The 11,738-nt window shown below is 45.9% G+C and overlaps 1 protein-coding gene across 3 annotated transcripts; it reads left to right on the top strand.

The window, feature by feature from the left end:
* The first annotated feature begins 315 nt into the window (after positions 1-315).
* Positions 316-11,451, top strand: LOC144667839 (large ribosomal subunit protein eL19). Of its 3 annotated transcripts, none has more exons than XM_078529356.1 (6): positions 316-365; positions 4,924-5,030; positions 6,245-6,367; positions 7,459-7,579; positions 10,462-10,572; positions 11,280-11,451. In XM_078529356.1, exons 1-6 carry the CDS (start codon positions 331-333, stop codon positions 11,401-11,403), a joined length of 621 nt encoding a protein of 206 aa, XP_078385482.1. In that variant the 5' UTR covers positions 316-330; the 3' UTR covers positions 11,404-11,451. The 3 variants fall into 3 exon arrangements, with proteins under 3 accessions (XP_078385482.1, XP_078385483.1, XP_078385484.1); XM_078529357.1 differs by having other exon boundaries at positions 357-482; XM_078529358.1 differs by lacking the exon at positions 316-365 and adding an exon at positions 1,985-2,488.
* Positions 11,452-11,738: the final 287 nt, after the last annotated feature.

Raw genomic sequence — 11,738 nt, 5'->3', positions numbered from 1 at the left:
TGTCATGTGGATGAAATGTAACCAACGTCCTTCCTGCGTGCGTAACGTCATGACGTAGAACGCAGAAGGTGCTTGGAATGTACCATATCCATCCATGGGGTGTAGAGAAAATATATCCTGTGAATTAAAGTAGTTAGCCGTTCTAGGGGGATTGAAATAATCGTGTTAATGGTTTGTAAATTAGTTGTATTGTTGGTGGCAGGCTTTTATTTGTTGAGGGTCTGCTACACTCCTGTGGTTGAGGTGAGTGAGAGGTGTCTCTCTCTCTCCCCCCCTCTCTCTGGGACTGTTGGTTTCTCCCGGACGGGCTATGAGCCCCGGGTTCTGCGCATGCTCGATCTTTTCCAGCTAGAAGCAGCCATGAGGTGAGCGCGGGGCGACCCAGGGAGGGGGAATCGGGGGGGGGGATCGAGGATCGGGGATCGACCGGGAGCGAGCAGCCGGCACCCAGCGCCTGCCGAAGGCGGGTGAATACTCGGAAGGTCACGATTATCTCTCAGCGCGCGGGGGGCGGGAGGAGGAAGAGGCCGGGCCTGAGGCCTAGTCACAGCCGCAGCCTCGGCCTCGGGCTCCAGTGTGGGCCCCGGGCTGGGCCTCAGACACTATCCGTCCAGCTCCCGCTTCCAGAGGGTTTTTTTTATAGGGTTTTACATTCCTGGAATGAGGCGGCAAGAGGCCGTTCGGCCCGTCGTGCCTGTGCTAGCTCATTGCGCCTGTTGCACATGTTGTTCCTCCTCCTGCTGTTCAATTCCCCTTTTGAAATTTACTGTGGAATTTGCTTCCAGCGCCTCCCAGATCATCACAACCTCCTTGTGTTCATTAAAATAAACTTTACACTTATTACCCCCACCCTCCCCTCCCCTACCCCCACCCTCCCCCTACCCCCTCCCCCTACCCCTCCCCCCCTCACCCCCTCCCCTCCCCTACCCCCTCCCCCTCCCCCCTACCCCCACCCTCCCCCTACCCCCACCCTCCCCCTACCCCCACCCTCCCCCTACCCCCACCCTCCCCCTACCCCCACCCTCCCCCTACCCCCACCCTCCCCCTACCCCCACCCTCCCCCTACCCCCACCCTCCCCTCCCCCTACCCCCTCCCCCTACCCCTCCCCCCTCACCCCCTCCCCTCCCCTACCCCCTCCCCTACCCCCTCCCCCTCCCCTACCCCTACCCCCACCCTCCCCCTACCCCCACCCTCCCCCTACCCCCACCCTCCCCCTACCCCCTCCCCCTACCCCCACCCTCCCCTCCCCCTACCCCTCCCCCCCTCACCCCCTCCCCTACCCCCTTCCCCTCCCCTACCCCCTCATCCCCTCCCCTACCCCCTCCCCTACCCCCTCATCCCCTCCCCTACCCCCTCACCCCCCCCTCCCCCTATCCCCCCCCTCCCCCTACCCCCTCTCAGCCTGGTTTCTTTGTCAATTCAAAGTGACAAATTCCTTTTAGACGAAAGCAAAACACTAGAGACTGAAATACTGGAAAACCTGAAATAAAAGACAGTAAAATGCTGAAAATATTCAGCACCTGTGGAGAGAAACAGTGAACATTTCAGGGCAGTGACCTTTTGCTAAGAGCCAGTACCTTAAATCCGTGCTCTGAAGGAGGGTCGTACAGACTCGAGACGTTAACTCTTGTTTCTTCTCTCCGCAGATGCTGCTGAGTTTTCCCAGCATTTTCTGTTTCTATTGCCTTAAGTCTGTGCCCTCTGCTTACTGACCCTTCTGTCACTGCAACTGCTTTCTCCTTATTTAGTCTCCAAATCCTTCGTGATTTTTTTCAGCACCTCTATTAAACCTCCCCTCTGCTCTAACAAAAATTCCAGCTGCCATCAGCCCTTACATAACTGAAGTCCTGCATTCTTGGTGTCATTCTGCTAAACCTGCTGTGCACTCTTTTTTGTGGGGTCTTGCCAGTCTTCCTATGATGTGCCCAGAATTGGCCACACTGCCCCAGCTGAGGCCTAATAAATGAAGAAATGATTTATCATGGTCAGGCATTACTTGTTTTCGTACTCATCCCCGGTTGTGCATATTTACCGTTGATTCTCCTGGCCTCATTCCATAAATGCTTTAAACTGCGTAATGCTGTGATCATCGTCAATTGAATGATCTGGTAACAAAGCACTCCACTTACCCCTCTTCATTCCCCAGAAGTAAGTCCAACACCGCTTCCTTCCTTGTTTGACTGGAGACAGTGATCGTGAAACTTCTCTTGTGCGCACATCAGAAATTCCTCCCTCATGTTAGTGCTGTGTTTCTCAATGTAACCTATATTAGAGTGATTAACGTGCAGTGATTCTTCATGGAAAGCGAGATGTGGCTGAAGTTTTACATCTTGCACTCATCAGGGCAAATGCAAGAATGCCAAATTCCAAACAATCATAATTTATACTACAGGAGAAAGGGTGCTGATTGGCTGGCAAGTTGACTGATTGGCCAAAGCTTTGCCATGGAGAAAACAACAGGGAACTGTAGGCTCCCCAAGCTCCCAGGTAATTCGTAAAAGGTGCAAGACTTGAAGATATCCCTTTTGCAGAGAATGGGTCCGTGCATATGACTGTAGGTTGCTTCTAGCAAGTGTAAATGAACCACGTTATGAGCTTGATTGATTATCTTAACTTGGCTGTTAGCAGTGAGCGCGCTCTGTTCAGCAAGTGCTGTGCAATTATGGAATCGCATCTAACCGTAAATGTTTTGGATTTTGCAAACGGTGACTGGTTGAGTACGGCATAGAAAATAGGTGCAGGAGTAGGCCTTTCGGCCCTTCGAGCCTGCCCCGCCATTCATTGATCATGGCTGATTATCCAACTCAATAGCCTGCTCCCGCTTTCTCCCCATATCATTTGATCCTTTTCGCCCCAAGAGCTATATCTAACTCCTTGAAAACATACGATGTTTTGGCTTCAGTTACTTTTGTGGTCGTGAATTCCACAGGCTCACCACTCTCTGGGTGAAGAAATTTCTCCTCATCTCAGTTCTAAATGGTCTACCCCGTGTCCTCAGACTGTGACCCCTGGTTCTGGGCTCCCCCACCATCGGGAACATCCTTCCTGCATCTACCCTGTCTAGTCCTGTTAGAATTTTATAGGCTTCTATGAGATCCCCCTCATTCTTCTGAACTCCAGCGAATATAATCCTAACTGACTCAATCTCTCCTCATATGTTAGTCCTGCCATCCCAGGAATCAGCCTGGTAATCACGTACTCTTCCTATTACAAACAACTGAAGGAACACGATGTTTGATCCTAACAGCCAATCGCTGGCATGTACAGCCTATGTACCTGGCATCACACCAGCACTGAAACTGTGTTGCTTAATTGTGTTAAGCAGAGCATCTTTTTGGACTTCACAGCACCTTGTTAGGGGAAAATACCGCTCCCATAGTCACTGCCTAGCAGCAGCATGAAACGACTTGCTTAACTTAACCTGTTGTTCTCATTTTTGAGATATTTTGCCTTTCCATGGTAATTTGGTCTTGGTTTGTTCATCAACCTGTCTGCCTTATGCAGGCAGCTTACTGCCTGAACCCATTCCAATGCCCCAGAATCTGAAATGCTCCCTCCTGCGCTAATTTTTCTGCTACACGTTTACGTGTGCTATCATCCTGTTTCTATGCTCACTAGCATGTGGCACTAAGTGTAGTCCTGAGATTATGACCTTTGGGGTCACGTTTTTTAATGTTTCTCTTGTTGCCTGAAGGGTCTCAACACTTTTTATTGGTTTCAATATGAAGCTGAATTCTCTCAGAATATCCTGCACTCACTTGGTGATATCTTTTATTGTGATAGCAGGGAGGCAGCATAACATCCAGGCGCCATGTTTGCAATTACAGAAGTGCTCGTCCAAGCCGCTAACTATCAAATCCCCTGTGATTACTGCATTTCTGCCTCTTTTTACCATGTGCCCTCAAATCTGCTATGGTGTCGGGTATTGATTTTTGCTTCAATCTCCCAAAGAGTCCTCACGCTCTCTGGTATTCAAAACTGAAAACTGGTCAGCGAGTGTCACTAGCTTGTGAGGGTCTCTGCACTACCTTTGTCTGTCTTCTACCCTGTCTGATGGTCACTCATTCCCTCACCACTTGAGGCTGTGGGGTGACCACATCCAGGAATGTGTATTTGGGGAACCTGACTTTCAGATGCATCACAGGGACTACAGTTGCTTCTCGAACTCTGAAACAGGGTGGCTGAGCTGAAGTGACAGGTGGCAGTTGCCTGCACAAGTGATTATAATCTTGGGAGCTCCCATATAGTACAGGATGTGTATGCAGTTTTGGAGGGGGTGTCCCAGCTGGCCTGCCTTGGTAATCAGTCACTGACCTTAAAATCGTTGCGATCTTGACCATCAAAAACACTTGACACTGAGCTCTAAAAATTTATGACATCGAGGCACTAACCTGTAAAATTCTAAGATGCTAAAAAAGTTAAAGGGATTGACATCTATTAATCTAAGCCACAATGGATGCTATTGAAACAAGCAATGTAATAAGACACTTAATAGAATACTAGCCTTCAATTTCTTTCTCTGACTTTTTGCATTCAGCTCTGACTCTAACTGTTTTCACCAACTCTGCCTTCGGTTCTACTGTTCTCTCACCTGGTTTCTTTTGTGCATCGTGCTCTTTATAAAGCCAAGGATTGAATATGCTTTAAACGACCGTATAAGCTTATCCTGCCACCTACAAATGGAGTCCCATAGATCGATGTGGATGAATTGGTTCTTACATTTCAGTAGTGAGGATGATTAAACCGGTGGTTAAGCGGCCGTCATTTAGTTCAAAATTCAGGTGGCCTTTGGGCAGGTTTGATCTATTTGATTTAGCTCAGCCTGCAACTGTCTAACCTGTTACCAGGTGCCTACAAACAATGTTCATCAATATGAAGTATTTAGAAATCTAAGCAAACGTTTGTTTTTTTTTAATATATAGTATGCTCAGGCTTCAAAAGAGACTGGCCTCCAGCGTTTTGCGCTGTGGCAAGAAGAAGGTATGGCTGGATCCCAATGAAACAAATGAGATTGCCAATGCCAATTCCCGTAAGTAAATTGTAACTAAGATGGAAGTGTTTACCTATAGCTGTTTCCTCAGTGTCCTTGCTTTTGTCAGCAGTGGCCCATCTCACTAGGGAAGATGGTGATGGAGTGGTAATGTCACAGCTAGTAATCCAGAAGCCTAATACCCTGGGGACATGGGTTCAAACCCTACCATGGCAGCTGGTGGAATTTAAACTCAATTAATAAAACCTAGAATATGTAGCTAGTCTTAGTAATGATGGCCATGAAACTATCATGGATTGTTGTAAAAATCCATCTGGTTCACTAATGCCCTTTAGGGAAGGAAATCTGCCGTCCTTACCTGGTCTGGCCTACATGTGACTCCAGACCCACAGGAATGTGGTTGACTCTTAACTACCCTCTGAAATGGCCGAGCAAGTCTCACATTTCGTGGGCAATTAGGAATGGGCAACAAATGCTTGCCTTGCCAATGATGCCCACATCCCATGAAAGAATAAGGATATTAGCTGTGTCAGGCGTGGGAGCTCTGGGTGACTCCCCATGTTATTGCCTCTGCAGCCTGGTTTCTATCTCGCTGAGTGAATGCTGTATTGTCTATCTGACGAGATCTATACCTTGTCTGCTCCCTGAAGTGGATGACGCAGATCCCATAGCTTAATTCAAAAGAGCAGGGGAGTTCTGGTGTCCTCAACATTTATCCCTCATCCAGTGCTATTAAAAGCAAGTATCTGGCTCTCTGTTTCATTACTATTTATGGGGCCTTTTTGTATGCAAATAGGCCGTTCTTGTTGGCATTAGAATAATGACTCCATTTCAAAAAATAATTTGGTTGTGAAGTGGCCATTCCTGAGTATATGAAAAACATGATCTAAATGCAAGCTCCTTTACTGCTCAAATGATTTAAGGATCTCCCATGTTTTTATCAGCCTTTCCCTCTTAAATAAGGTGCTTTTTTTTAATTGTATAATTAAGTTGATTTGGAGGTTTAATCATGTACACTCCTAAGTCTTTTAGTTATATCAAACGACTCTTTACCATTGTGATGTTACAACTGCAGCTCTATCTTGATTGTGATGTGCGATATTAATTAGGACGTTCAGATTTACGCAGTTATTGAACCAAATTAATGTGTAATCTGGGTGCGTGACTTCTGTTGTCTTCAATGTTACTTATGAGGTACTTTGGAGCATGGGGGGTTACTATGTCTCTTAACAAACTTTCTTTGCCCTCTGCAGGTCAACAGATCAGAAAATTAGTTAAAGATGGTTTGATTATCCGCAAGCCTGTGACGGTACACTCGCGTGCTCGATGCAGGAAGAACACCCTTGCGCGCAGGAAGGGCCGGCACATGGGCATTGGTAAATAACGCTTTTGTCTTCACTGTCAGGAATAAAAATGACTTAAGCTCATCTCGCATGTCATCTGTTTAGTATCCAGGGACTGAATTGGAATAACTATAAAGTGTTAATGCTTTGAAATTAAAAACGCTTAATTTTTCAGAGCCACACAAGTTTACCAATGTTAGCCAGTGACTAGTTTTTAGCAATGAATTTAACCCTTCCCCAGCCTTTTCTTATTGACCTGTGACTTCCACTAGAAAGCTAGGACCGCAATGTCATACCAATCTGCTGTCGTAAGACAATAGGAACGAGTCTACTCTCTGGTGCCAGCTGTGACTCAGCGGGGAGCACCCTCAGCTCTTGAGTCAGGAGACTGTGGGTTTGAGTCCCATTTGAGCATAAAATTCAAGGCTGATGCTCTAGTGCAGTATTGAGGCTGTGCTGCATTGCCTGAGGCCTCATCTTTTAGATGAGATGTTAAACCCAGTCCCTGTCTTACCCTATATAAAAACAAAAAGCTAAAAGCTTACCCTCTCGGGTGGAGGTAAAAGATCCCACGGTGCAATTTCAAAGAAGAGCAGGGAGTTTTCCCTGGTGTCCTGGATTAGGATAATTCCTTCAGCCTTGTCATGTGTAAGTGAGTTCAGCAAAGCTGCTTTAAGTTGGTGAAATTTAACTAGTTGCCACAAGGGGGTGATCATTAACAAAACTTTAGTTTGCAGACATGGGCTTTTTTTTAATGCAGAGCTGTTGTGAAATGAGTCCCTAATGCCCTTTGCTGTTGTTGTGGCAAGTGTTGTTGTGGCAAGGCCCATTTTCCTTTGTAAGTGCATCATGGATTTGCAAAGGCAATGGTTAGAAATTTGCAAGTTAGTCATTATAATGCTGTGAAGCACCAAATGCAAATGAATTCCAGCTTCACCTTTTCTACACCCTGAAACATTTTGTGGATATCTCTAAAGTAATCATCGTGAATACCTCCTTTGCAGACTCAAATGCTTATGTCTTCCCTATTTCCTCATTTATACGAGATATAAGCCTTTTAGTGCTTTTCCCTCCATTTGCATCTTTCTCGCTGTTTAGAATGTCCCTTTTGTGTCCCTGATTAGGTAAGCGAAAGGGTACAGCTAATGCCCGCATGCCGGAGAAGCTGGCCTGGATGAGGAGAATGAGAATCCTGAGGCGCTTGCTTCGCAGATACAGGGAGTCCAAGAAGATCGATCGCCACATGTAAGGTTCCTTGATGATTATCACTAGCAGAGCCTGAGACTTCTGCCCTGCCTACATAGTTATTTATGATCTGGTTGTACCCATGTGTGTGTTTCAGTTGCTGGTTAGTCTTGCTTTAAATGCTGCCTGGTCCAGAGGTGTGCGCACCAACTGTAATGCATTGTTTCACTTTCTGACATCAGCAGACTGAATCCACTGGAACCTTTCTGGGAAGGAAGTTCTAATCGAACTACCCCATACAATTTTACCTGTGATCTACAGGATACCATAGAATTGCCCTTGTCTTGAATATAAAGTCCCTTTTATTCTCCATGATAGTTTTGCTCTGTACAGCCTTATGATGGTTTAACATGAATTTATTAGTCATGTGCTAAATTGTTTTTTTTCCCCACAAAATTTGCCAACCTAGTCATTCAACTCCTTTTTATGCTTGCTCGTGTGTTTCCAAATTGGTTTGCCTCTGGTTTCTATCTTGCACAAAAGCAAAGAAGATATTAAGAAATTGGCCCACAGTTTGTCCATGTAACTGTGTCCAGGCCTCAAATGACTGCTGGATCTGAGATGCAGCCAAGTGGACATGGAAGTTAGTGTAAAGGTAAAAGCAAAATACTGCGGATGCTGGAAATCTGAAACAAAAACAAAAATTGCTGGAAAAACTCAGCAGGTCTGACAGCATCTGTGGAGAGGAAGACAGAGTTAATGTTTCGAGTATGACTTCATCAGAACTGAAGAGGAATAGAAATGTGGTGAAATATAAGCTGTTTAAGGAGGGGTGGGACAGGTAGAGCTGGATGGAGGGCCAGTGATAGGTGGAGGCAAAGGAGAGATTGCCAAAGACGTCATAGACAAAAGGACAATGGGGTGTTGACGGTGGTGATATTAGCTAAGGAATGTGCTAATGGTGACATTAAGGGTAGAAAGCAGGACGAGCAAGGTACAGATAGCCCTAGTGGGGGAGGGGTGGGGGGAAGGGATCAAAATAGGCTAAAAGGTGGAGATAAAACAATGTATGGAAATAAATTTTAAAAATAATAATAGAAATAGGTGGGAAAAGAAAAATATATAAAAAAATAATAATTATTATTAGAAAAAAAGGGATCAAAAAGGGGTGAGGATGGAGGAGAGAGTTCATGATCTAAAGTTGTTGAACTCAATATTCAGTCCGGAAGGCTGTAAAGTGCCTAATTAGAAGATGAGGTGCTGTTCCTCTAGTTTGCGTTGAGCTTCACTGAAAATTGCAGCAGGCCAAGGATGGACATGTGGGCATGACAGCAGGGTGATGTGTTGAAATGGCAAGCGACAGGGAGGTCTAGGTCGTGCTTGTGGACAGACCGAAGGTGTTCTGCAAAGCGGTCACCCAGTCTGCGTTTGGTCTCTCCAATGTAGAGGAGACCGCGTTGGGAGCAGTGAATGCAGTAGACTAAATTGAGGGAAGTGCAAGTAAAATGCTGCTTCACTTGAAAGGAGTATTTGGGCCCTTGGACAGTGAGGAGAGGGGGAAGTAAAGGGGCAAGTATTGCACCTTCTTTGGTTGCATGGGAAGGTGCCATGGGAGGAGGTTGAGGTGTAGGGGGTGATGGAGGAGTGAACCAGGGTGTCCCAGAGCGAACGGTCCCTATGGAATGCTGACCCGGGGTGGGGGTGGTGTGGTGTGTGTGTGTTTGTGTGTGTTTGTGTGTGTTTGTGTGTGTTTGTGTGTGTTTGTGTGTGTTTGTGTGTGTTTGTGTGTGTTTGTGTGTGTTTGTGTGTGTTTGTGTTTGTGTGTGTGTGTGTGTGAAGGGAAGATGTGTTTGGTGGTGGCATCATGCTGGAGTTGGTGGAAATGGTGGAGGATGATCCTTTGAATGCGGAGGCTGGTGGGGTGATAAGTGAGGACAAGGGGGACCCTGTCATGGTTCTGGGAGGGAGAGGAAGGTGTGAGGGTGGATGCGAGGGAGATGGGCCGGACACGGTTGAGGGCCCTATCAACCACTGTGGGTGGAAAACCTCAGTTAAGGAAGAAGGAGAACGTGTCAGATGAACTGTTTTTGAAAGTGGCATCATCGGAACAGATGCGATGAAGGCGAAGGAACTGAGAGAATGGGATAGAGTCCTTACAGGAAGCTGGGTGTGAGGAGCTGTAGTCGAGGTAGCTGAGAGAGTTTGTAGGCTTGTAATGGATATTGGTGGACAGTCTATTACCAGAAATTGAGACAGAGAGGTCAAGGAAGGGAAGTGTCAGAGATGGACCATGTGAAAATGATGGAGAGGTGGAAATTGGAAGCAAAGTTAATAAATTTTTCCAGGTCCCAACGAGAGCATGAAGCGGCACCCTACCGGAGAAACAGTTGTGGGAGGGGGCCTGAGTAGGACTGGAACAAGGAATGTTCCACATACCCCATAAAGAGACAGGCATAGCTGGGGCCCATGCGGGTACCCATAGCCACACCTTTTATTTGGAGGAAGTTAATGTATTTGCACAGATCAATGCTTAGAAATGCGCTGGGTTTGCCAGTAGTCTATGGCTTATATTTGTAGATTTCTTTACTGCACAGCTTCCATGCTAGTTATTCTATTATTGAAATATCTTGAATATCAGAAATTTAAGATAAGGCCTTTGATTAATCTGGCAGCGTTGGGTCTGATGGTGTGAAATTTGGGCTTCAGAAATGCAAGTTTACTTGTCAGTTCTAAAATATTTAACCAGTTTGTCGTACTTGTGCTTACCTAATTTTTTTTCCAGAATTACAGTGCAGTAACCTTGTAGATAATGGGGCTTTCTCATTTGTGAAATGGAGCCTGAATTACTCTGTCCTTCAGCATATTTTGATTAGGGCGCCACTAGCTGGCAATGGTGTGAAGAGATGTGTGAACTAAATTTTGATATATTTCACCCCTGTCAGGTACCATAGCCTGTACCTGAAGGTGAAGGGTAACGTGTTCAAGAATAAACGTATCTTAATGGAGCACATCCACAAACTGAAGGCAGACAAGGCGCGCAAGAAGCTGCTGGCGTAAGTACTTTACAGAGACTGCAAGAGGCTTTTCGGAATTGTGTGGCGCAGAGTTCAACTTGGGATGCATAATTGTTATACTCTTGATGAAATTCATACAGCTAACCACCTATAGTCTAGCTGGAGACTTTTGAGCACGAATGCAGTATTCTGAAATTGAGAGTCTCTCAAATCTTTCAGAAGATGACTCAACAATGAATTCTTTTCACACCTCGTGGATTGATCTGACCGTATTCTAAACAAATTCTTAAGTGTGCCAAACCTGGTTATGTTAGCGGACCGGTAATCCAGAGGCCTGGTTGAGCGATCTGGAAAAAAAATTAATATTCTTGATGGTGACCGTAAAACTACTGGATTGTCGTAAAATCCTATCGGGCTGACTCCTGCCCCTTTAGAGTTCTGCCATCCTCACCCGGCCTGGCCGATTGTGAGTCCGGGCCCACGGTAAGATTCTGAACTGCTCCCTGAAATGGCCTAGTGAGCCACTCCGTTGTGTTCAGGAGGATGACTCCGCCACCTTCAAGGGCAATTGTAGAGGAAGGAGTGGGGGCAATAAGAGCTGGTCTTACCAGTGATGCCCACATCCTGTGAATATAAACAAACTATTAGTTTTTTATTTGTTCAAAAGTTAGAAGGCCTAATATGGTATAAAGTTGTTAAGAGGAACTGAAAGGCTGACTGCTGACCCAGAGCTGATTGTGTTGCAGTGACCAAGCTGAAGCTCGCAGAACCCGGACCAAGGAAGCTCGTAAGCGACGTGAAGAACGTCTGCAGGCCAAGAAGGAAGAGATCATTAAGACTCTCTCCAAGGAAGAAGAGTCTAAAAAATAAACTCTTTCTCTTGTACAGACTTGCAAACTAATTAAAAATTGCTCATTATACCCGCTTGGCTGTTATTTCTTTTGTGCTGATGTGAGAATATTAGTTTGGAGTTCAATTATAGTACTTGGGGAAGCTGAGGGAACATGGGGTATTTGATGTAAGTGTTGTGAGATTGACCTGTAGCCATAGGGCGCACAGTTTTAAAATAAGGGTGCTCCCATTTAAGGTGGGAGACATTTAAGCAGAACTTTCTAATCAGGGTTGTTAAACTTTGGAATTCTCTACTCTAGAGAGCAATGGAGGCTGGGTCAGTGTCTAACTCGGCCTTGACTATATTCAGATTG

Source organism: Cetorhinus maximus, chromosome 25 (assembly GCF_964194155.1).
Source record: "Cetorhinus maximus chromosome 25, sCetMax3.hap1.1, whole genome shotgun sequence".
Classification (NCBI taxonomy): Eukaryota; Metazoa; Chordata; class Chondrichthyes; order Lamniformes; family Cetorhinidae; genus Cetorhinus; species Cetorhinus maximus.
This window is presented reverse-complemented; position numbering and strand designations above follow the sequence as displayed.